At 41.7% G+C, this 25353-nt stretch overlaps 4 protein-coding genes across 4 annotated transcripts; all 4 read left to right on the plus strand.

The window, feature by feature from the left end:
* Positions 1-924: 924 nt before the first annotated feature.
* On the plus strand, positions 925-7196 carry gdf10b (growth differentiation factor 10b). Its single transcript, XM_034571179.1, has 3 exons — positions 925-1594; positions 3182-4089; positions 5227-7196. The coding sequence occupies exons 1-3, from the start codon at positions 1303-1305 to the stop codon at positions 5416-5418; spliced, it is 1392 nt and encodes a 463-aa protein (XP_034427070.1). The 5' UTR covers positions 925-1302; the 3' UTR covers positions 5419-7196.
* A 1540-nt stretch (positions 7197-8736) lies between these two features.
* On the plus strand, positions 8737-12845 carry gdf2 (growth differentiation factor 2). The gene is made up of 2 exons (XM_034571182.1): positions 8737-9250; positions 11399-12845. Exons 1-2 carry the CDS (start codon positions 8899-8901, stop codon positions 12316-12318), a joined length of 1272 nt encoding a protein of 423 aa, XP_034427073.1. The 5' UTR covers positions 8737-8898; the 3' UTR covers positions 12319-12845.
* A 4240-nt stretch (positions 12846-17085) lies between these two features.
* LOC117753419 (retinol-binding protein 3-like) lies at positions 17086-19830 on the plus strand. Its single transcript, XM_034571495.1, has 2 exons — positions 17086-19696; positions 19820-19830. The coding sequence occupies exons 1-2, from the start codon at positions 17086-17088 to the stop codon at positions 19828-19830; spliced, it is 2622 nt and encodes an 873-aa protein (XP_034427386.1).
* A 1489-nt stretch (positions 19831-21319) lies between these two features.
* On the plus strand, positions 21320-24781 carry rbp3 (retinol binding protein 3). The gene is made up of 4 exons (XM_034571156.1): positions 21320-22578; positions 22820-23010; positions 23245-23387; positions 23923-24781. The coding sequence occupies exons 1-4, from the start codon at positions 21385-21387 to the stop codon at positions 24246-24248; spliced, it is 1854 nt and encodes a 617-aa protein (XP_034427047.1). The 5' UTR covers positions 21320-21384; the 3' UTR covers positions 24249-24781.
* The last annotated feature ends 572 nt before the right edge of the window (positions 24782-25353 follow it).

Consider the following 25353-nt stretch of genomic DNA (forward strand, 5'->3'; position numbering starts at 1 on the left):
GTAATGACACAGTTTCACCTAGAGACTCCCTGACAACTCCCTGACCGCACCAGTTGGGAGATACATGTGTCTTAAAGTAATATAGATGGCATTGTTGTTATGTTGTCGGCTTTGTGCAGTCACCTTTCCCTCATAGCAAAAATGTTTTGGCCCAGATTTGGCCCATATCCCACATCCTGCCCACATACCTTGTGGAATGATGGCACTAGGGCGGTCTGTTCCTGTTTACCAGATCTGAGCCACAAGAAAGCATTAGCAATACCGCATGTCAACCAACGGTGGCCCGAATTCTTTTGTGCAATTTGGGCCCAAGTCACCATTTACCAGATGGGCCACTTTAGGTTCGCATCCAGATTGCACCTTGCCTACAGCACCGTGTGTTTGCCATATTTGTTTTGGGATATTTGGGCCACATTTGCTATTTTACAAATGTAAAATATCACATCCATTTTGTTCGGGCCACTAGAAAAACCAGAAGTGCCGCATCATTGCCTGAAGTGGCCCACATCCGTATGCTATCTGGGTTTGAGCTATCATGTTGACATTGAAATCACATAGAAAAATTGCAAAACTCTTTTTCTTTAGACTACTGATCGACTTGTCTGGATGAAACTAGCATAGCATGTATTAAGTAGTTAATCCTTTCCACATAATTGCTCTACAACCGCCCATTGACTTAAATTTTCTCCAACCACAGTTGATCTTTTTCTAAATCATTGTGTTTCAGGGGACAGTTTCCGGATGATTAATGTTTAAACACAACATGTTACAGCAGGATATCGATAATGATGATAATATCCTGTGTTTACTGTATTTTCTTTTCAGATTTGCAGTTTTCCAGCTGTTGAAGTGGGAGATCTCTGCACCCTGAACCGCCCTCACATTTCTCCCTCTCAATGATGCAGTTGATTGATGCTGCACAGGCCTGTAGTACTTTTACTGCAAATATATTCACAGTGCAGATAATCAGTCTCATGGGAAGATCCTCTGCTTCCAAACTTCGCGTCTAATCAATGGAACAGTTGATCTGAGAAGCTGCGCGGCTCTCGTTGGCTGCGCGCTCCGAGGCGTCATCCAGCAGCAGCGCTTCATGCGTCCGTCCCTCCGCCATCTCCTCCCACTGTGGGAACAGCTGTTGACCGTGAACCGTGGAGTGCGGCTCTGACACGAATTACCTGGACACAGGCTGGTGAGTCTGGGTGGGCATCAACCAAGGAGACATAGAAAGGGAGCGCTTTTTGATTTCCTTTTTTTTTTTTTTTAAACAAAACGCACATTCAAGTTCCACCGCGTTTCTTTTGAATGGGACAGTTTCTTTTAACATCAGCCATGGCGAGCCTACTTTTCCACTTGCTGCATTTGCTCCTGGTTCTGGAGTCCGGCTGGGGGAAACTCGTGTCCGAGGATCTTGGCGTAGACGCGCGTCAAGGTGCCGAGGTGGATGCACCGGCTGCGGATCGGCGCGTCTTTGCGCACGAGAGCGCGAACCGGGACATGGTCTCCATCAACATGTTCAAAGTGTACGAGAGGTACAGCGAAGAGCCGCAGAGCCGGAGGGACGCGAACACCGTGAGAAGTTTGAAAGCTGTCCCGAGTGAGTGACCTGCACCACGTGTTATCCCACTGAGCAAATAATATGTGATGCATGCTTTGTAATGTTGCAAAACTTGTTTTTATATAAAATAAATTCTAACTTTTATAAAAATCCTTCAGACTAACTCTAATTTGTATTAACTAACGGATAGTGGGTAGGTCATTTGTAAAAAGACCAAATAAGTTTAAAAGACCATCATTTGTTTTTGTAAGCAAAAAACTTTTGTTGCGTTTTATTTTTAAAACATCACAAGAAATAGAAAATTAATTTGGTCAATTTCTGATATCTGAAAAATAATACAAAACGAATCTGATTAATAAACTTATTTTAAATTGCATAATTTGTCACTTTTTTAAAACAATATAAATATATCTATATCTATATAGATATATCTATCTATATATGTTTTTGAAACCTGAGGTCATCTGATATATTGTTGCTACTTCACAAGAAATAGAAAACTGATGAAAGTAAATTCCTTATGTCCAGAAGCTAATTGAAAATAACACAAAATTAATCTGTATGATAATATTCTGTCTTTGACTCATTAAAAGTAATTTCACTATAACTTTTTGAAGCCGCTTCATGACACCGATACATTTCTAGATTCCTGTCATCTTTGTGTGCATTCTCTGCAATATCCCATTCGATATATTTTTGTTGCATAATTCATGACATTTACAAACGAAAGTTACATTTTAGCAGATAAACATTCAAACATCAGGAGTCAGTTTGTGTGCACAAAATAATTCCTGTAAAAATACCTGATTGTAAGTATAACATCTGTGGGACCCCCTGAATGCAGGTGTTTTGTCAGTCACACAGCAACGCTCTCTATCACCTTTGGGCAAAAACATCTTCCCCCACCATGCTCTGTCGGTGTTGTGATTTACTGATTCTCAGGGACTTTAAGTGTCGAGCACTGTTAGTTCCCCGGTAGCAGTAACAGCCTAGGTGTTAGACAAGAGCCTATTATCACACCCAGACACCGGCTGCACAGCGAAAAGCCTCAGAGGAGCTCCCTCTCCTATAAGCATTTCCATATGCCGGCTACAGACCTACTGGACCGATCCAATGTTTGTCTTTCAGGCTGCGGTGGAAGTGTGGGAGACGAGGTTCAACTTCAAAAGTATAACCAGGATGAGGTTTTTGGTCATGCGTGAGGCCGGCACTTTGCCGTGCTGCACTTTTAATATTTCCCATGCTGCCGCTCGTGTCAGTCAGATGTGTTGAGAAACATTTTGTGGACGACCCATTGGAGGCTGGTTTTCATGTCAGCCAAACGCACCAGAGTGAAATGACAAAGGGGAAAAAAGAATAAAGGGGAGAAGGTTCATGTCAGCAACTCGATCGCTTCAGTCGTCTTTATTCCTAATTTCAGAGAGATGTTCCTCCATAGCTTCAACATCTGTTTAGCAAAACATCTGTGTGTCACATCATGTTGCTGAATCTTTTTCTTTTTCAAAGCCATTAGACACGAGCGAATGCATAGAAGACAGGATGAAAATAAGCTTATTTTATGTTCTTGAAGAACTTGTTTTCCTCGTCATCCTTTTCATTCTTCTCATTTTGTTTTAAATCCCTCAGGAGTCTCACACGGCAAAGAAGTGTTCGAGTTCAACCTGTCCTCCATCCAAGACTCCGAACTCATCCTCTTTGCATCCTTCCACTTCCTCTACAAGCGGCAGCGCCACCACCAGCGACCGTGGCGTTTCCGAAAGCCTCGCCACCCGTCCGGCGGCCTCCAGCATTCCCATCCTTCCTCCCCACAGCTCCTCTTCAGTGGATCATCCCCAAACTCAGGTTTTGCAACGCCACTGGGAAACATAACTCTGGCTCCTTTCAAGAAAGGCTCTTGGCAATCAAGGGATGTTACGGCGGTAGTGAAAAACGCCAGGGACGTCAAAGAGCTTGTGGTGATGGTGGAGTTTGATATGGAGTTTGGGGCGGCTCGCACGCAGCAGAGGAATCCTCACGGCCAGGAGCGCCTCTCTCCAGCCAATCTGCCGTATATTCTGGTATACGCTGACGATCGAGCTATAGACGAGCCAAACAGTGTGGCTATGTCGCTGCAGCGGTACGGGCCCGTCCCTGTAGGAGACGACTTGTCCTCCACAGCCTCAACCTCAAGAATACGGAGGGAGCTCCATCTCCAGATGCAAACAAACAACATCCCAGAGGTCCAGTTCAACCCCTTGAAGAATCACGAACTTTGGCAGAACACGTACTTTCCAGCTAAAGCCAAAGCAGCGGTCAAACCGGGGAGGAAACAGGGTCAGGAGAATAACGAGGGCCTGAGCAAGCCACAGGTGCTGAGCTTCGACGAGAGGACCATGAAAAAGGCAAGGAGGCGGCAGTGGAGCGAGCCCAGGGTTTGCTCCAGGAGGTACCTCAGGGTCGACTTCGCTGACATCGGCTGGAGCGAGTGGGTTTTGGCGCCAAAGTCTTTCGACGCCTACTTCTGCGCCGGGACCTGCGGGTTCCCCATCCCTAAAGTGAGCCAGATAACGTGTTAGCCATTAACCTCTGCTGCTGTAAACTTTAGAGATCAGGGTTGAGTTTAGATGAAACAACATACAGCTAGATGTTTTCAGTCTCTGTGTCTCACATCAGGATTTTAATTGACTGGGACTGCTGCAGATACAGCTGCGTAATGAAATGTGTATCCACAGTAGTAGATACTTTCTAGCTCGAGTTGCACTTTTCTGCACTGATGTAAACAATTTTTGCAGTATTTTATTGTGTCTTTAAGAGAAACCTTTACTTTTAAGGCCTTTGCACATTGTGTCTGTATTTTTCGGATGCGTCTGATGCATTTTATTATTCTATTCGTAGAAAATTCGCAATTGGAGATAAAAAAAAAGAGTCGAGCAGGGAGGATGATTTTGTGAAAGAAAACATTGAGTCTGTCCAATCCGTCCGGAGCAAGGAGAGTTTCCACGTCTATTTCAGGATGTCAGTGGTCCAGTTCGATACGCTGCTAGCAACACCGGGACCGCAGTCACCGCACGTTTAATAGTGCTGTGAAATGAGATGTATTAGCTTCTCAGGCGTTTGCAAGTACAGTTCCTCCGAGTGCTCAACAACTCTCTGGAACGCCTTTGGCAGATGCAAAAAAAGGCAGCAAAAAGAAACTGATGAAAGTTTTGGCATCGGTGTGTAAATGTGATTGACACAACCAACACAATTGCGACCATTTAAGAGCAAAGAGTGCAAAGACCTTTAGACTGTGAGTTGTAAAAGGGAACTGCAATTCACTCATACGCAGACAAATGACCAAGGTGCTGGCCTTACCATCAGGAGCTATAGTGGATTAACAGGAGATGCCTGGAAGCAAACTGCCAAAATTTGCTCAAATTCACGAGAAAACGTAGAGAAACAAATAGAAAAAGTCTTCAGGATTTCATCTGTCTATAGAAAACTCTTAAACCAAAGGGCAGAAGCAGCGAACACCACAGAAAATGCTGCATGATTGATCAGGTTCAATGTTTTTACTCTTACAGCTAATAAGGACATTTATCATGTATTTATTCCTGTTTTAAGATTTCTGCTTGTATTCTAAGTGTCATCCCAGAGAGAGCGTTTTGTTGCTCTAATAAAAACAAACCTTTTGCTGTGTCCTATTTCCTCAGGTGGTGCGGCCTTCCAATCACGCCACCATCCAGAGCATCGTCAGGGCTGTGGGCATCATCCCCGGCATCCCCGAGCCGTGCTGCGTTCCGGAGAAGATGAGTCCCCTCAGCGTGCTCTTCCTCGACCCGAGCAGGAACCTGGTTCTCAAGGTTTACCCCGGCATGTCTGTGGACACCTGCGCCTGTCGGTAGGGCCGGAGCGAAGGAAGATAATATGTGGGACACGACAGGCAGGGAGACGCTTTTCAGATCGGTGGACAGTTGTGATGAGACACGCGGAGGACAAACTGAGGGAGACTGGAACTGAAGTGACAGGACTGTGACAGCTGTCGTTCCAGAGTGGCTGTCTGTTTCTCTGAGCTCTCTGGACGTATTTGGCGTCCACCCTGGTTTGACGTTTTCCTCCTTATGCAACGAATTCTCTTGTTTCCATTTGGCCCATTTATTTTTCTCCCTCTTTGAAAGACGAGCACTTAAAAACCTGTTTATAAATCCTTGTATTGAGTTTCATACAGAGCTCCTGCAAGTACATTTCTATTGATTCTTAAGCTTTTTTTCAGCCCGTTTTTGCTCCTGTTTTACATTTGGAAAGATTTATTAAGTCATATTTGTTCCCGGAGAGGATTCGATTTGCTCTGATCTCAGTCTGGACTCCTCTGGACCTGCTTTTGGAATCTACTTCACCTGACTGCAGCCCTGCGTGAGAAACACACACCGCTCTTTTCGGCTCGTTTTTGAGCCCAGTGGAAGATGTTCTGGGTCTCAAACACTGAAGCCTTCAGACATGTCTTTCCGATTCAGGACAGACGTTTGGACTAATCAACGAACTGCACAATGACTTAGGAGGTTGAAACACATTAACCAGCTGTTGAGGTGTAAATACTGCAGCTACTAACACAAACTAAATGGTACCTGTTTCTGTGACACTGGGATGTGGTTGAACGCGCCTAAATATAAGCAAGAGTTGTTATTCATGCATGAGAGTTAATATCATCTTTGAAATATACTTATGTGTATCTTGTATATAATGAGTATTTTGTCACTGAGAGTTTTAATGTTTCTGATACAGTGAAGATAAAGAAAAAAATGGTGCATTGCTGCCCCCTGCTGTGCATTTTGGGAAAAGGAAGGTTACGCAGTTTCAAGTCAAACGTTGAAATTCTTCCTGTGACTATGCAATATTTCCACTTATCTGTTTTTCTAATATTATAATAAATGTACAGTTTGTATTATGTACAGTAATGATAAAAGATTTCCATCGCAACTAAAAAGGGATAAATGTAAACAACCCTAACTGTATTAAAAGCGTATTGGGGTAGTTTCATGTGTGTTTTAAGAAACCAGATATAAGGTGTGTTTGATATGGAAATAAACTGAATTATACATAAAGCCAAGTGGCTTTATCATGTTTTATTGGAAAAAAAAGAATATAAAGCATAGACAGATGTGTACAGATGTTTACATTACAGCATATATCTTACCTGCTGTATATCAATATAAGATACATTAATATCATAATATCAACCATACACATAAACAAATAACAACACATTACATAAACTGTATTGGATTTTAAGGCTAAGATCCTGGTTTATCAATATCTTGTGCTACGATTGTTTTCGTTTTTTTCCTATTAAATAATAACAGGTTTTGGACAGTTACACGTGTCGAGTGCCATGATTGTGGATATTTATAAATTGCTGTTTCAAAGCCTTGTTTCAAATTAATATGAAAGATATTCTTGGGCACATCTGAATTTCTTGACCTTAAAACTGAAATATAATGAATAAAGAGACAAAAGGTATGTTGGCTACTGCTGTGCTCCAAACGATGACGTAGACACTCACTACTGCTTGCTGATTGGGTCTTTTCGGTCACGACATGGCAGTTTCACAACAGAACTTCTTTCATCCACTTTCAATCTGCTTGTTCTCACACTGCTTGTCTACATTAAAGGCTGAATCCATGCCAATAGATATTTGTCATCGCCTCTCGTCACTGACTGACTCCATGAAAGCATTATTATGAAATGTGGCATGAACCAAGGACTGACTGACTGCACGTTTGAATAACAGCAATTCCGAGAAAGGCCGGATTCAGGCCAACGTCCCCAGACACGTTGGCTTGTGGTTCGGACATATGACCCCTCACAGAACCCAAGGGTTGAGTCCCGCTATCCTGTCATCTATGTAGTGGTGAAGGTCAGTACCTTTGGATAGAACTTATTCAGATCTAGCAGATTTAATAGACTTCCTCAGTCAGCAAGAGCACAATAGACACTAAACTATCTCCATCTCTTGAAGCACAGAAATAAACTTTGCATTTCGGGACCCATTTTTTCTTTTCTTGAAATGTTTCTTATTTCCGTGGATATCTGACCTAATGTAGATGACATCTCATCACAGCTGAACTTTACACCACACTTACACTTCACAGCTCCCAAATCTTTTTAATGCACAGCAGCGCTTCATAGTGACTTCTGCCCTGGACAGCGGCATAGTTGTGCAAGCGGGGTATTTGTTAGCATTTCTCTGAGCTCATTCCTCAGCTAATCTGTTGGGTTAAGGTCTCGACAGTGGACACCCAGATCAGAACAGTCTGTGAGCAACACATCATTAAAGTCTGATTATCTCACTAACACTAGTTATCAAAACTCAAAGCTACATCGCTAATCATCGTTTATTTTGAGTCATAACTGGCTCTATTCACCTGTTTGATTAGATATATTGTGTGATGATAGCAGCAGACTGGGTTCTACAGGTAGGATGTGCCCTTAACCATATATGAGGTCACATGTCAGCATTACTTGAAAGCAGCAGCTACAATGCTAATGTTGCCAACAGTAGATCGCTATCTGTTTCAGAGACGCTACATGGCACCTACATCTACATGCTGTTATTTCACCAAACACATTTGTTTTCACTGTGTGTGGTCAGTTTGTTGTTGTACTGTTTTGAAAATTCGCCTTCTATCGCCGCCATTTTTCAGGTCAAGCCGTGGTCAACACAGCGCTTGGCTGCACTCACGACTAAACAGCCCTGTTTGGGTCAAAGTTCAACAAATGTGAACTTTCAGTTTAAGTCCACTCTACTCAGGATGCAATGGAGACATACTGGTTTGTGTAACTGGTGTCACAGTTATGATGTTGGGAGAACAATGAAAAGTCCACATTCTGATGACTAACTGGGTCTGTCAAAGTAATTATCTGCCTTATCGGTTCTATTAAAAGTGTGTGGTCTACAATGTGCAGTGGTTGAATGCAAAATATGAATAATGGTGGTAAAGAATGCAGTGTTCAGTTTCTTTTTAGCAAGTTTGTTTCCGGTGGCCTCATAGCTTTAGAAATGTCTGCTTGTCAGTAACCTCAGTTTCCATTGCCTCCCTCGTTATCACTTGTAAGTGTTTACAGTGTCTTCATTAGCAGCCAGCCCTCTAATGATAACAAGGCTTAAAAGAAGGCATCAATGACAGTGATAAGCATGGCCAAGCTACTATTTTGGTTGACACAAGTCCCCCTGTTTACACTGGGAGCATGGGAGCGGACATCAGGACGGTGGTCCTTGCATGGGGGATCTCCATTTTCAGACCTTGCCATAGCAAAGTCTGTTTTCAAGCTGGGAAGAAGGTAAAGTTTGTGACAGCTCAGTGGCTCAAAAAGGATCGAATTTCAAGATGCTGAGCACCAGGGCATTTCTGTTGCAGTTGTGTTTGAGTCTGGTGGTCTCCAGTGGCTCCTGTACCTGCAAACCTCTCAATAATGACATCCAAAGCGACAACCCTGAGGAATCTTACTCTCAGCTGTCAGAGGAGGACCTTCTGGAAGAAGAAGCAGCTGACTTGAAAATGGAGAACCTCCTCGGAACCATGAAGGAGGGCTTTTTGAGGAAACTCAACCTGTCGGACGTTCCTCAGGAGCACGGCAAGATCGAACCTCCTCAGTTCATGATGGAGCTGTACAATAAGTACGCCTCGGACAGCTCGGCTAGCCCTCAGTCTGATGTCATACGAAGTTTCACTGTCCAGGGTATGTGATCAGCGTTTAACTTGTAAAGAAAGAAGTACAATCGTTTTCTGTCTCGTTGATGGGAGAGAGTAATTAATGGTTCCCAAGCTTTTAGGCTTCTGATTGTTTTCCTCATTATATTTTTAGGGTCTAAAGGTCTTGATCTAAATAAAAAGAAAGTGCTAAAAACTATTTTGTGCAGAAATTAGTTTTTCAGTTTCCTCTCCTGTTATTCAGCAGACTTTCAGATTTATCCCAACCTCTAACTACTGCTCTGAAGTATCCTAGATCATTTCTTTCATTGAATTGTTGCTCTACATCATTACAGCCCTTTTACTGCTTGAGAAATTGATTAGTGAATACTGAAGTGATTCACTCCTACCATGTTCAAGTTGATCCAAGTGTAGCCTAGTGGGGAATTTACAGTATGTACATAATATAAATAAGTTTTTCCGAGTTTTCAGAAGTTAAAATTTAAAGTTAGTTTCATTCTGTGACATTTCTTAGTTGTTGTTTTTTCATTTATCAGCAGGCAGGTATAGTTCAAGTGTGATGCTCATAGTTTATCTGATGTTACAAATTGTAGTCAGAAGGTGGCAGTGTTGTGTAACAGGATGGCTACACTTCAACAAGTGCATCTTGGTCCATTCTTCTTTTTAAATTCTGGCTGGCTGGAGACCAGCATTTATGGAGCGAGCCGATGGTCGCCATTTTCTGAATGTGTAGTGTGCGCTCCAGAGTGGCCAATGTGGAGTCATAGAAACTGCAGTGAAGTCCAGAGCCCACTGACGTTTTCTTATTTTTGTATTGCTCAATCATATTTCTCTGTGGTATCTTATGCAATATATTATATAATTATATAATATTTTTCTATCTCAGTTTTATTTGTAAATTTTTTGTTGTTGTGGCAAAATAAGAATAAAGTTGGATTATAGAGCAAAATGAAACTTATCCACTGTAAAACATTTCTAGCAAAAACAGGTTTTATCTAATAAAAAACAAGCTAAAGTTTTGTACATGGTGAAAACCGTGTCTAAGCGTTTGGCCTAAGGTTTCCATTCAGATTAAAGAGAATTTGTCCTGCACAGATTCTGTATTCCACCCAAAAGGCAGAAGCTAGCAAGCTAGGCTAACTCACTTCAATGTTGAATAGGAGGGCAACTTAGTTTATTTCGCTAACATAAGCACTCTCGTCCCCTACAAGTTCTTGTTATTGTAACATCTGCTGGGCAGTTGCTTTATTGTGTTGTTTTAGTCCTTCAAAATAAAAAGGAGGTATAAGCTAGTGATATCTGAGTTAAGGCGTCAGGAAGGAACATCAGCCCCAAGTAACAGTTTGTGAGGTTATTGGAAATTAATTGATGATAGGAAGTATATTACTATTATACTATATTCACTAATCATATGACAGTACTGAGACCGACACATAAGACTGTATATAAAGCTGGACGACGCATCTCCACTTCCGCCCACTATCCCAATACGAAGCCAAAATATCCCGGATACAAACACTGCAAACTATCGCATTTGGAGACATTCATCCACACACTCGATCAGGATATGGACCCACGTTAGCAAGAGCCTGTGGGTACACACGCTACCCCGGTTTTATTTTTAGCATCAAATAACTAATTAAAACCAAACACCAAGTTTAACAAACCAAAAATGCACACTTGAACATATATCAGTGTGACAAAAACTATATATAATGAGAGTAACTATTTTTAAGAAACATTTATTTGGCATGTAATTTGGCTTTTCAGTTTGGTCCATGTCCCATCCACTAACATGGAGGATAGAGGATTTATGACCTATACTGGAGGCAGTCACCAGGGGACAATCAAGACACTTTGGTTTCACTTTTGGGGAGCCATCATGTCATTTATCTATATAAACAGTCTATGGTCTGAACCCCAACAAAATTTGAAATCACTATCGTGGGAGAAGAGCAACGCTAAAAGAAAAGTACAACATTTGACCACTTTTGACCAAATCAAGAAAGGAGGATGTATAGCCAAAACAAACACCAAGGATACTGTATATACTGATTTATGAAACTGATAATAAAAGTTCAGTTCGATTTAAATGAATGTAACCTCATGATAAACAGTGTAAATGTCCACGGCTGTTTGAGATAAGCCCTGTAACCCCTTTGTATTTCTCCAACAGATATCACACTCTCTTTGACAAATGGCACAAAGTCAAAATACAGGCTGCAGTTCAATGACACCATACCCAACCACGAAAAGATCACCACTGCTGAACTTCAGCTCTTCTTCTTCCCGGAAGCCAGGTCAAGGTTGACCTCCCGCAGTTTTCAGGCCACAGTCAAAGTCTATGAAGTGGATGAAAAAGATTTTACAACCACGACCCATCTACTGGTTGGCAAAGAGGTAACAGGACCACAGAGTACGTGGACGACGTTTGATGTGACAACAGCTATTCAGAACTGGATCAAGTCAGGAAATGGCGCAACTGTTATTGATGTGGTGGTGGATAGGAAGAACTGTGGGGCTTCTGGCATTGGAGAGGAAGGAGCAGGCTGTTTAAATATGAGCATGTCTGTTGGCGATAACACTTCAGCAGCTTTGATCGTTTTCTCAGATGACCTGGGTAGCAGGAAGAGGGAGAATAAGAAGGAGATTAAGGAGATGATCCTCCATGAAGAAGAAACCATCTTACACTCGGGCGCCGACTGGAATAGAGGGGAGCAATTTCCAAACATGATCTTGGAAGCTCAGCGTCCACGGAGAAACAAGAGAAAGGCAGAGAGGGAATACTGCCGACGGACCTCGCTCAAGGTCAACTTTAAAGACATTGGCTGGGACAGTTGGATTGTGGCGCCTCCAGGATATGACGCCTTCGAATGTAGAGGGCTGTGCTACCACCCACTAACGGACGAATCAACCCCATCCAAACATGCCCTTATCCAGACATTGATCAACATTAGGGACCCCAAGAGGGCCAACATGGCGTGCTGTGTCCCCATCAAACTGGACCCCATTACAGTCATGTATCAGGAGAATGGACGTCTCACTATAAGATACCTGTATGAAGAGATGAAGGTGGCAGAGTGTGGCTGCAGGTAGTTGGAGAGGGTTGGTTGTTTGCTTTGGTGGTAGCACAGGTGATTGTAATAGTTCTAATGCTGCATTCCATTCAAGTAAGTCTGATGTTCACAGGTGAGAAGTTGTGTAACCATCACCATGGCCCACATTGGTCCACTGGCGAGAGCTAAGACCAGATCTAAGATAAAAAATTAACACCTCTCACAACTTTCCTATTTATCCCAATGCAACAGCATCAGTGATATTCTTTAAAAAAAATGAAGACCAATCCAATCATACTGGTCCAAATTGCACACACACTCATAAATATAATTCCCCTAAATGAGCAATTTTTCATCAAGATCTGTGAATTACTGCCTGGGAAATTGGTGAAATTGTCGAAAACACAATGTTAAAGAAAGTGGGGAAAGAATCCTGGATCTGTGCCTATGTCCAGATCCCCACTGAAATGTAATGGGTTCTTCCTTGGCCCATGTCCCACCCTTCCACCAGGTTCAGTGGAAGTTTGTTCCGTAATTTTGCTTAATCCTGCTGACAATCAACAAAAATACCAATTAACAAACATGACAAAACCTCCTTTATGGTGGGTAAGGCCTAGGTCATTAAAATTCATCCATTGAGGATCATAAATGTAGTAAGAACAGCAATGAGTTAACAAACTACTGTACCGCCTCTCTGCCAATCTGTGAACACAATGGATGCAGAGAGAGGTGTGCTGCTCCCTGACAGGGCTGTACTGGTGATTCTCTTCTATGGAGAGTGGTTAAGGTTTGTCGCTAGATTTGTTGCTGTTTTTTTGTTGTTTTTTTGAAAGACATTTGTTAAACGAATGAAATAATAGAATATTTGTGCCAATTTTTATTAAAAGAGCAACAGTCAACTCCCAACACTCATCTGGCTGACCAATGATGCAATAAGAGGACAACTCCATCACTCACTTAGTCATATTTGGAGATGTGGAGCTGGACCTTGGCTGGTCCAACCAAATAGAATTGAGGTCTCGTGTTTGAATTAAATAAATAGGATGTACAGTGGGACTATATTCTTTTACATTGTAGCTATGAAACTATATAATGAAGCATTTAGAGTTTATGCTTTTCCTTTAAATTTATTGTTGGCAAGAAGTTGAAAACTAGTGAAATGTCATGAATGCAGCGTAACAGGAGAACACCCAGCAGGTCAGTTACACTTGTTCTTTTTGTTTCCTGTGTGTATTCCTGTGCTGAAATGGATCATATTCAGAACCTTTGACCTTTGCTCAAATTACTGTATCTCTTTTATAAATTTCACTTGGTTATACTACCTGGCAGCGAACCAAAGGAAGCAGACCTATTTATAGGATATTGTATATTTAATACTTATTGTATGTATATTTAAAGATTGTCCTTGCAATATCTTGTATTTCTATTTGTATTTTTTATATAAGAAATAATTTAGCGAAATGCTCATCCATTCGTAACGCAATGTTTGTTAAACAAATAAATTGGTCAGTTGTTATTAATGGGATGATATTTTTAGGTGCGCTGACATGTATGTAAATCTGTATATTATGATTGAAAGTGTCATTTTTCGTAATAACTGTATATATAATAATTTTAAATTTTTTCAGCAGTCTTCAAATTACTGCCAGCAAACTTGTACGGAAAGTACAGCCTATACAATGGTCAGCTTACATATGCATGCAGTTTCCTATTGCTTATGTGGGCTATGGAAAACACACGACCGTAAGGTGTATTCATCTATATGATGCAGACGTTCTCCCTGTGAAAAAAGTCCTGAATTTGATAAGATAACAGTTAAACAAAGAAGTTTCTGCCAAATCTACGATTAAAAACCTGCCTCCATCTGAGTGTTAGAGCTGCTGACCCAAAATAACTCAATCCATTTGGCTTACAGGCTTCACTGCACTGTTTGTCTCTTGACGTCTACAATTTGTTTTAGGATTTAAAACCATTAAATTAATAAATATAAATCTCGGATGAAATTCTGTGTCACAAAAAAAAATGTTATTCTTTCTATATTATCTACACAGCTCATCCTGCATTTACTGAATTGTATAATATTTTGGGCATGACTTGATGTCTTTCTCTTACCCTTTAACGTCCTGTAATAACTATACAGGTTTTGTACCCAGAGACATGAAAGTCCATCCAATAAGAACATTGCAGCAAACAAGCACAGCAAATACAGAAGATTTTCTTGGCCCCATTTGACCCAAAAACACATTTGCATCTCCATTGCATCTTTTTGCTGCATCTAAGTGTTTATACAGGATCGAGGCAAGATGTTTTTAGTGAAGTTACATGTCTGAACTATCATCACATCAGCCTTGAATTGTCTAATATATCAACTGTGCAAATAAAGACGGATGTGCAAGTTAACACCAGAGCGTATTTTTGTTGTTATTGTTATGTTTCTCCATGACAAACCTTTGTATTTATGCTATGTATAGATCATTCAGACCTTGGATTGGTATGAACAGTGGTATGGAAACCTCCACATTCCTTACACAGTGCCCTAAAATTCATGTGGTGAATTAGATTCTATCTTTGTGCTATCTAAATTGCACATGGTGGGAATCACAGGGTAACTCACGATACGATACCTGGTCCATGATTACGATAATACCATGATACAGCGATTCTGCGATAAATAATATATTGCAAGACAATCATATAACGATACATCACAATCACTGTCTAACTGATGAAGAATAAAAAATGCCAATAAAGACATTAAGTGAAGGATTTGTGCACGTATTAACTGCAATCAGTTTCATGGAAATAAACTGATCTTGTCAATGTCCACATCATTGTGGCATCATTCCAATGTAAAAAAATAACCATAAACTGGCAAAAGTCCAAACTATAATAATATATATATCTGCATAAATAAATAAGTAAATAATGATATTTGGCACCGGCATATCGATAATCCTACCTCATGACAACGATATATTGCCGTATCGATATTTTTTCCCACCCTGAATAAACAACAACAAAATAAATTTAAGAAAAACAAGACAAACTTACAATGGTTTCTGAAAGTATGAAGTCTCACAGTCGTCTCACAAGTTTCTCAAAGTGACTCAGGAACAGGTGAGTCACTCAAACAGGAAGACCCTCCACTTCCGGGTTTGCGTTGTCACCCTCTATTTGCGCTGGTGCGCCCCTCAAACTGGGGATACACAAAAGGCCACAGTGTCACCTAGTGGCTTTAGTATGAACAACATATGTTCCACTCTATATAAATGTAAATCCAATATTAAATCATCTTAAAAGGCTGCTAAATGCTCCATTTAGGTGGTTGCTAACTGTCTCTGTCTGTCATTTAGTGCTATGCAGGTGGGGTACAGGACATTACTCAGGCTTTAGGGAATCCAAACTGACTAATTAGTAGATAGTTACCATAGCTGTTCTTTGACTATGCTTACACAATTGTATGGCAACTAATGAGATTTTTTAAGTCTCTACCAGAGTTGGGGTTTTTTTGCAACTGTATTTAACACAAGTTTGCAATCAGGGGATTCCTAGCTGCTCTTATATTTGACACATGAGGACAAAGTAACACAGGGTTCAGTGTTGCAAATGTCTAGATTCCTGGGAATTGCTGAAGAAGGGATTGCATTTTGCAATGTATGAGGCGGTATTAAAAGTTAAGACGCTAAGATAGGCTGAGCACCGTCTAGAATTCGGAAGCTGCATAAGTCTGAGCTGCAAAAATGTGTAGATCAGGGTCCTGCGTCGAAGGACTCATGTCACGTTCAAGCTTGAAGTACAGACCTACTTCTTCAATAAACTGAGTTTGAATTACATGATAGGAAAAGTTGTCAGCTTAGCACTTCTGATCAAATGTTATTCAGAGCAACACTTTTCTGACCTTTCCCTTTTCACTCTGTTCACCAAATGAAAATGTGTCGCTTTTGAAAAAACAATAGTGTAATGCAAGGCAGTGGAAAGTAAGCAAGTCATTCAGTCCAGATAAAACCTTTACAAGGAACCTTTTGTTCCTATATTCATAATATAGGCACGATTTCCCCCTATTCTGATCCTGCATGTGATTTAAGAAGGCTTTGCCACGTGTCCACAAACTGTAATCATGTCATCGTGGAATGACCCAGACATGACCCGCAAAGCTACCAGTGGCACCGAAATACACCACCGTAAGCTTTTATAACAGAGAAGGGAGAGAGAGTGAGAGGGAGGGGGGAAAGTGCGAGAGATTCTGTAAATGTGTTGCACCCATCCGCCCACACTCATATTTCAAACCAATTAAATGCCCACGTTTTTTTCCTAAACAGAAATTTGAGGTGGTATAAAACAATTGGGAATTTAGAAAATTATACAGAATGTAATCCAAACACAAAGGAGACTGCACTGTAGTTTGGACAAAGTCAAAGCAAATGCATGACATTTAAATTATTGTGTTTGTGTGGGAGAGGAAAGACACTGTATCTCCTCTACACCAATTTCTATTGTGTCTGCCATTGTCTGCTGGCTGATGCACCACAGATAATACGATTAAAGGTTTATTGGGAACAAAAGCCTCTTATGATGATGTGGTTGTTATCCAAAAACAGCCTACCACAATGACAATGTTCCCTCCTCCAAAAACCACCATCCTTCGACACAGACAAATGAGCTAACACACCCCAGTGAAAGCAAAGGCAGAGAAGTTCTCTTTCCATGAGTAATGATGAAGACTCAACACACACCACCACTGGTATTGATGCTTCTCCTATGTACCCTCTCTGCCAACTCATCATTCCAGCCCGCTCTGGTGTTAGAAATGGCCAAGATTCTGCTGGAAAACTACTGCTTTCCAGAGAACCTGGTTGGGATGCAGGAGGCCATCCAACAAGCAATCAACAGCGGAGAAATCCTGCGGATTTCCGATAGGAAGACCCTTGCAGCTGTACTCACAGTCGGAGTACAAGGGGCACTGAACGACCCACGGCTGACTGTGTCTTACGAGCCCAATTTCGTCCCAGTGATGCCCCCGATACTGCCCTCTCTCCCCAGAGAACAACTGATCCGGCTGGTGAGGAACTCTGTCAAGGTGGATATCCTGGAAAACAACATTGGCTATTTGCGGATAGATCGGATCATTGGGGAGGAGACAGCAGCGAAACTTGGCTCCCTGCTGAAGGACAACATCTGGGACAAAGTTGCTCGCACATCCTCTCTGATTTTTGATTTGAGGTATAGCACAGCTGGACAACTGTCTGGAGTTCCCTTTATAATCTCCTATTTCTCTGACCCTGAGCCCATCTTTCATATAGACACTGTGTATGACAGGCCCTCAAATACAACCAGGGAGCTGTGGACCATACCATCAATTAAGGGACAGAGGTATGGAAAGAAGAAAGACGTGATTATTTTGACGAGCAAACGTACCATGGGGGCTGCTGAGGCAGTGGCATACACATTAAAAAACCTAAAGAGGGCTATAATCGTTGGAGAGCGATCTGCTGGTGGGTCAGTAAAAGTCAGAAAGATAAGGATTGGAGGATCAGAGTTCTACATAACAGTTCCTGTGGCAAGATCTGTCAGTCCAATCACAGGCCAGAGCTGGGAGGTCAGTGGCATTCCCCCAACAGTCAACGTCATTGCAAAGGAAGCTGTCCCAAAAGCAAAGTCCCTTCTGGCTGTGAGGAGTGCCATTCCACAGGTTGTTCAGAGCATCTCCAACATAATCAGGAGGTGGTATGCTTTCACTGACCGAGTCCCAGCTCTTCTTCAACATCTGCAAACTATGGACTTGTTCTCTGTCATATCTGAGGAAGATCTGGCAATGAGACTCAACCAGGACCTCCAGACTGTGACAGAGGATCCACGACTCATCATCAAATACATGCAAGACAATGCTGCCATTGAAGAGGGGGACCCTGAGCTTTACAAAGTCCCTGATGATTCAAAATTATTAAGAACACTGATTGAAACAACGTTTAAAATTGAAATTCTCCAGGGCAATACTGGCTATCTCCGCTTTGACAAGTTTGTTGAGTTTTCTCCACTGATTAAATTAGAGGAGTTCTTCGCTAAAAAGGTGTGGGAGCCCTTAAAAGACACCAGTAACCTGATTATTGACCTTCGCTATAATACTGGTGGATGCTCTACCTCTCTAGCTCTTATTTTGTCATATCTGTATGACACTTCCCAGAAGCATCACTTTTTCACAATATATGACCGGATTCAGAACACAACAACAGCACATGACTCCTACCCTCAAATTACAGGCCCGAGCTATGGATCCAAACGCGGGGTTTATGTGTTGACCAGTTACTACACAGCAAGTGTTGGTGAAGAGTTTGCTTACCTAATACAATCCCTACATCGTGGCACAGTCATTGGGGAAATTACATCTGGTACCCTAATGCACTCAAAGATGTTTCAAATAGAAGGGACAGGTCTTGCCATCACTGTCCCCGTCATTAACTTTATTGACAACAATGCCGAATGCTGGCTGGGAGGTGGTGTGGTCCCTGATGCCATCGTCCTGGCTGAGGAAGCTGTAGATCACTTTCATGAGATCGCAGATTTCCATCAGGGGCTCAGGTCCCTAATGGAGGTAATTGGGGAACTGCTAGAAAAACACTATGCCATCCATGAAGTCGCCCTGCAGGTCAATAAGGTGCTGCTGAGCAAATGGGCTGAGGGACAGTACTGGTCAGTGGTGGATTTTGAATCTTTGGCATCTCAATTGACGTCAGACCTCCAAGAGGCTTCAGGTGATCACCGTCTCCATGTCTTCCATTGTGATGTTGAGCCTGAGACTATTCATGACGTCGGAAAGATCCCCACAGCAGAGGAAGTGGGATACATAATTGACGCTTTGTTTAAAATTGAGCTTCTGCCAGGTAACGTTGGCTATCTAAGATTTGACATGATGGCCGACATAGAGGTGTTAAAAGCCATTGGCACACAGCTAATAGACTTAGTGTGGAGTAATATAGTAAACACAGATGCTCTCGTAATTGACATGCGATACAACACTGGTGGTTTTTCAGCAACAATTCCCCTTCTGTGCACCTATTTCTTTGACGTAGAACCTCTGCTGCATCTTTACACCATCTTCGATCGCACCACGACCACAATGACAGAGGTCATGACATTGCCTCAGGTCAGGGGTCAAAGGTATGGGTCCTCCAAGGATGTCTACATCCTCACCAGTCATATGACTGGGTCCGCAGCTGAAGTGTTCGTCCGCACAATGAAGGACCTAAACAGGGCCACAATTATTGGAGAGCCAACCATTGGAGGGTCTCTATCAAGTGGAACCTATCAGATAGGGGACAGCACCCTGTACGCTTCCATCCCGAACCAGGTTGTTTTGAGTGCCACCACTGGGAAGATGTGGAGTGTTTCAGGGGTTGAGCCTCATGTTTTTGCCCAGGCAAGTAATGCTCTTCATGTAGCACAGAGACTAATAGAAGCAAAGCTGTTGAAGAGAGAAAACAGTAAATAGATTGTTTTATTCTTATTTCTTAACATATAATAGCTCAATTTGTCTTTGTGTTTAGCCACCACTTAAACCCGAAACAGGCCACTTGTTGAGAGCTGCATGTATGACTGGCCTTCTTGTTTTCCACATAAAAATCAAACATGTAATCCACTGACCATAGTCACAGTACACAAAACAGTCTTGTTCTGTATAATCTATCCCTGAGCTGCTTTTCCTCAATCTAACTGGAGATCGAGATCTCCTTGTTATACCAGAAGAGTTAAATATTTGTGCTTTTTAGAGATTTACGGTCACAGGGTAAGCACTGTTTCAGATGCCTTTTCACAGGGATATCATCATGGAAACAATAATCTTTGTTTATCCATTTTTAGATGTAATAGAAAATGTTGGTTCTTCACAAGCTGTATCTGCATTTATATTATTTCCCCAAACCCCAGACCTGGCAGCTGTATGTATCCAAATGTATTGCATTAGTGTTTATCTCACTGGAGGAAGGAAGTTACCAAACCTTAATCTACTTATCTACCGTGGTATTTTCACAACCTCAATTTCTTCATAAAGTAAATTCTATTGCACTTTGTTATTTATATGATGGCTGTATGAACCCATATCTATATATTTTATTCAGTAAAGTTGCCTTTGTCTCTTCTGTTTTGTTGTTTTCTGTGTGATTCCCTTTCATTCCATATTAAATGCTTTGTATTGGAAGGTGAATGTTCAGTTCTTTATACATGAAAAATTATTTCAACATTATATAAATGCATGTTAATATCCTTTACGTATTGACTCTTTATGGTAGTTACATTATTTGTCATTCATTTGTCAGTATTTTCTCTTTTGCTTTGCATTGTGTTTTTCAGTCTGCTTGAATCTATATCTGAGCTTTTCTGTTCTTTAACCACAAAACCAGCAGAGGGAGCAAGCATCAAACAAACCAAAACTGAATCTTGTTCTTATTCATGCCACTTTTAAAAGTAAACAACCAACAACTGCAATGAACTGTAAACCATTTAAGAAAAAAAAAAAGAACCAAGTGGAATTTAAATATACTTTCAGTACAGGTATCAAAAGGAGTGTTCCCTGTGTTGAAGAGCCCATTGAGCAGCTTGTGTTGAGTTATATGGCAGTAACTTGTTTTGATTTTTTATATTTTCTTGTGCTTTCATTCACAAGAATTACATAATACACACACATTATACTGATATAATAGTATGCATAAATGTACTGACACCAAGGGGCTCAATAAGCAAACAGTGATTTACTCTAACAGGATGATTACTTTCATCATCCTTAACTCCTTTCTTTATAATTGTAATTCATAGAGATGGCCTAATTTGACACACAAAGCTTTAAAGAGGTGTATGTAATGGAAATTTAAGTCTCTTATCTTTTGCAACACTCTTTTGTTACTAAATCTTCCTGGCTAAGTTGTTATTGCCTTGCAGAAGCACTGAGGATAATACGCTTAGAGGTTTATTGTGGGCTAAATCCTCTTATGAGTGTGTTAACAGAAACCTTGCAGCCAATATGTGCCATTTGAAAAAGCACCTCTTCGAGGAAGGAGGTCTGGCTTTTCGGCAGCCATTCCCATTTACCTAATTCAACTAAACTAAACTGACAAAAATGGCAAGGGCCATATTTTTGGTAGCATCTCTTTTAATTATAGGAAATGTTTTATTTACCCATGCAGCATTTTCCCCCAGCCTCATTGTTGATATGGCAAAGATCATCATGGACAATTACTGCTCGCCAGAGAAGCTGGCAGGAATGAAGGAGGCAATTGAAGCAGCCAACAGCAACACGGAGGTTCTCAACATCCCAGATGCCGAAACCTTGGCTATGGTCCTCAGCTCTGGAGTCCAGAGCACAGTCAGTGACCCACGTCTGAAGGTCTCCTACGAGCAAAACTATGTCCCTGCCGTTCCCCCGAAGATGCCTCCCTTGCCTGCCGATCAGCTCATTGCCGTCCTCCAGACATCCATCAAGCTCGACATCCTGGAGGGCAACACTGGCTACTTGAGGATTGACCACATCCTTGGGGAGGAGGTCGCTGAAAAAGTTGGCCCTTTGCTCCTAGATCTGGTCTGGAATAAAATCCTGCCAACTTCATCCCTCATCTTCGACTTACGCTACACTGGCAGCGGGGATGTCTCTGGAATCCCCTACATTGTGTCTTACTTCACACAAGCCGAGCCTGTGATCCACATTGACAGTGTATATGACCGTCCGTCAAACACCACCACAAAGCTGTTCACTATGACCACACTGTTGGGAGACAGATACGGTGTTACCAAACCCCTCATTGTCCTCACCAGCAAAAACACCAAGGGCATTGCCGAGGATGTAGCCTACTGCCTCAAGAGCCTGAAGAGGGCCACCATTGTAGGCGAGAAGACCTCAGGGGGCTCTGTGAAAGTCGATAAAATCAAAGTGGCTGACACTGACTTCTACGTTACCGTGCCATCTGCAAAGTCCATCAATCCCATCACTGGCTCCACTTGGGAGGTTGTAGGTGTGACCCCTGATGTGGAGGTCAATGCTGAAGACGCCCTCGCTACCGCAATCAAAATCGTCAACCTCCGGGCTCAGGTTCCAGCCATCATTGAGGGATCAGCATCCCTGATTGCTGCCAACTATGCCTTTGAGGATATTGGGGCTAGTGTTGCAGAAAAGTTAAAAGGGCTCCTGGCAAACGGAGAGTACAGCATGGTTGTTTCCAAGGACGGTCTGGAGACAAAGCTGTCTGCTGACCTCAAGACCCTTTCTGGGGACAAGAGCCTGAAGACCACCAGCAATACCCCAGCTCTTCCACCCATGGTAGGACCCTTGTTCATGAGATACAAGATATTTTTGGTCCAGAAATTGATTATTATTGTCAATTTAACAAATACATGTTTTAAATTGTAGGTGTTGCGTTAGGATATATATTTGTTTACTCTCATTGAGCTTGCAAGAAAGGGTAAAAATACCGTTATAGAATTTACTTTGAATAATGCATATATTAGACAATAACATGCTTCAGATTTTAGCTCTATTTTCTGCTTGTCTTTCTTGCCAGGATTATTCACCAGAGATGTTCATTGAGCTGATCAAAGTCTCCTTCCACACCGACATATTTGAGAACAACATCGGCTACCTGCGTTTTGATATGTTTGGAGACTTTGAGGAGGTCAAACCTATCGCCCAAATTATCGTTGAGCATGTGTGGAACAAAGTTGTCAACACTAATGCCATGATCATCGACCTGAGGTTTGTTGTTCTACTCGCAGAGCTTCTGCTTAAAATTGTACATTTACGTTTATTTTGGAATACAAATCATCCGCTAAACCTGCTAAAGCTAATCAGCCCATGACTAAATTTAGGTTTTACTTATAAGTTACTTAACTTTATTAGTGCCTGCATAAATGAAAGGTTTACAGAGGTTAATTTTAATGTTATCGAGAATCTAGGCTCCCTATGACTGTTGTGTAACTGTACTTTCAGGAACAACCTTGGTGGCCCAACAACAGCCATTTCTGGTTTCTGCTCTTACTTCTTTGATGCCGACAAGCAGATTGTGCTGGACAAGCTGTACGACAGAACTTCCGGCAATACCACAGAGCTCCTCTCCTTGTCTGAACTCACTGGTAATTCATTTTTAAGTCATTGTATTGTAGCAACAGGCTATTAGCTGGGGAAATATTTAATGGCTAAAGAACCAGTTAAATCAATCATGAAATGACGTAGACCGATAACACAGCTATACAGGGTTATTATTATTATTTTGGGCTTAAATTCAATAGGTGGCCAGAAGCACAGCTCTAAGAAAACTTTTGACTTTTACCTGCTGGCTGTGTATAATAGCAAATGTTTGCTAAGCAGTTGGCTTAAGTGTTGATAGAATATTTCTGCTGCCCTCAACTGACAAAAAATTACAGACCATAGAAGCATCTGCATTTTGTATTTGTGTTTAGGAATCATCCCACAGTTGTACAGACACGCTGCACCCTATTCTTAAGTTAATTAACTTCCATATTCATAGCTACACTGTCAATCATAATGCCCTGCCATTTTCTTCTCTTCTATTCAATTAAACCCTTTTCACAACCCACAAATCACTTCTCTACTTCATCAACCTCACATTTTAACCTCGCTCTGCCTCCTCCTCATCCACTACCTTAGGCACAAGGTACGGCTCAAAGAAGAGCCTGATCATCCTGACCAGTGGAGCGACTGCCGGTGCCGCTGAGGAGTTTGTTTACATCATGAGGAGGTTTGGCCGTGCTATGATTGTTGGAGAGACCACCGCCGGAGGCTCCCACCCACCAAAGACCTTCCCTGTTGGTGAGACTGACATCTTCCTCAGCATCCCCACTATCCACTCTGACACTACCGCCGGGCCAGCGTGGGAGGGAGCTGGCATCGCACCTCACATACCCGTCTCAGCTGACGCTGCCCTCGAGACCGCCAAGGCCATCTTCAACAAGCACTTTGCAGGCCAGAAGTAAACCAGGCCCTGAAATGGGGTTTCAACAGTCACTTTTGCTTTGGCAGCCAAATGGTTACAAGATTTAGACTCTAGATTTGTCTAAGAACAAAAGAATGTAGACTAAGTACAATGAATGTGTCATTTTCCCATAAGCCTTGTTAGCATGTTTGAAAAGTAGCACAAAGGTTGAACAGGTTGAAAGTTTTTATTCTTGTTGAATTGTAATCTGGCTCCTGAGGTTTTCAGGATGGATGGTGGTGAAAAGTTGCAATATGAAGACAACTTTCCATGATGTCATTTTTGAGAATTTGTGCAAAAGAGAAGAAACAAGTTAAGTAAACAGTTAAAATTGCTTTAAAACAAGTTTGCCAGATATTAGGAATTCAGAAGTCTTAAGAAGTCCACTTGATACTCTGGTGAGAAAAGCATCATGTGATGCCCTCACTGCATATGCTGTAAATGCTGTACATCTTTAATGCAGTAAAGATCATGCCATGTGGAATGTGATTGTATCAGCTCCAGTGTTGAGACACAATAAAAAAATTCTATTAAAATACACAAAAGTGTGTGTTTGTCATGTTTTACAGACTATGAATGTACCATAAATCTCACTTACAATGACGTGATGGCAGCTCCTACCATGAGCCAACAGCTGAAATGTGAGAATGAAACATTTCTCTTCATGATGCTGCTAAATGATAACATCAGTTCACTCAGGATGGAGAAAAAATAAATACATCTCCAGCTGTACCACGGTAAACAAGGTCGCGGTACCAACAGAAAACCCACAGAGGATTTTTATCGAGATTGAAAGTGAAGTGCAGCACACGCACAATCTGCTTCAAGGGTTGTGACACAGTTTCTCAATCCTTGTCTTTTGTGGCTCCATGTGGATCAGACCAAAAGATCTGCTCTGAATGATCGTACTTACATCTATCAAGGACTTGCAATGTGGACTTAATAACAATTAAACAAACAAACAAAAACTCAATCTTCAGTGTTGTGCATGCTCACCAGGTAACCAAGATGAAATGTCGTTCAATTAACATTTGATTTTATTTAAGAAATGTAGCCTAGAGTACGTCCCTCTATTCAATGTTTTTGCTGGATACTGTTGTTTATGT

This window comes from Hippoglossus hippoglossus, chromosome 19, assembly GCF_009819705.1.
Source record: "Hippoglossus hippoglossus isolate fHipHip1 chromosome 19, fHipHip1.pri, whole genome shotgun sequence".
NCBI classification, from domain to species: domain Eukaryota; kingdom Metazoa; phylum Chordata; class Actinopteri; order Pleuronectiformes; family Pleuronectidae; genus Hippoglossus; species Hippoglossus hippoglossus.

What these genes read in the sequence shown, in the direction of transcription:
- gdf10b (XM_034571179.1), top strand. Translation starts at nt 1,303, where the DNA reads ATGGGACAGTTTCTTTTAACATCAGCCATGGCGAGCCTACTTTTCCAC. An exon ending in AAGTTTGAAAGCTGTCCCGA is followed by an intron (nt 1,595 to 3,181) that starts GTGAGTGACCTG and finishes TAAATCCCTCAG; the next exon opens with GAGTCTCACACGGCAAAGAA. An exon ending in GCGGGTTCCCCATCCCTAAA is followed by an intron (nt 4,090 to 5,226) that starts GTGAGCCAGATA and finishes CTATTTCCTCAG; the next exon opens with GTGGTGCGGCCTTCCAATCA.
- gdf2 (XM_034571182.1), top strand. Translation starts at nt 8,899, where the DNA reads ATGCTGAGCACCAGGGCATTTCTGTTGCAGTTGTGTTTGAGTCTGGTG. An exon ending in ACGAAGTTTCACTGTCCAGG is followed by an intron (nt 9,251 to 11,398) that starts GTATGTGATCAG and finishes TTTCTCCAACAG; the next exon opens with ATATCACACTCTCTTTGACA.
- LOC117753419 (XM_034571495.1), top strand. Translation starts at nt 17,086, where the DNA reads ATGGCCAAGATTCTGCTGGAAAACTACTGCTTTCCAGAGAACCTGGTT.
- rbp3 (XM_034571156.1), top strand. Translation starts at nt 21,385, where the DNA reads ATGGCAAGGGCCATATTTTTGGTAGCATCTCTTTTAATTATAGGAAAT. An exon ending in CCCCAGCTCTTCCACCCATG is followed by an intron (nt 22,579 to 22,819) that starts GTAGGACCCTTG and finishes CTTTCTTGCCAG; the next exon opens with GATTATTCACCAGAGATGTT. An exon ending in CTCCTTGTCTGAACTCACTG is followed by an intron (nt 23,388 to 23,922) that starts GTAATTCATTTT and finishes CCACTACCTTAG; the next exon opens with GCACAAGGTACGGCTCAAAG.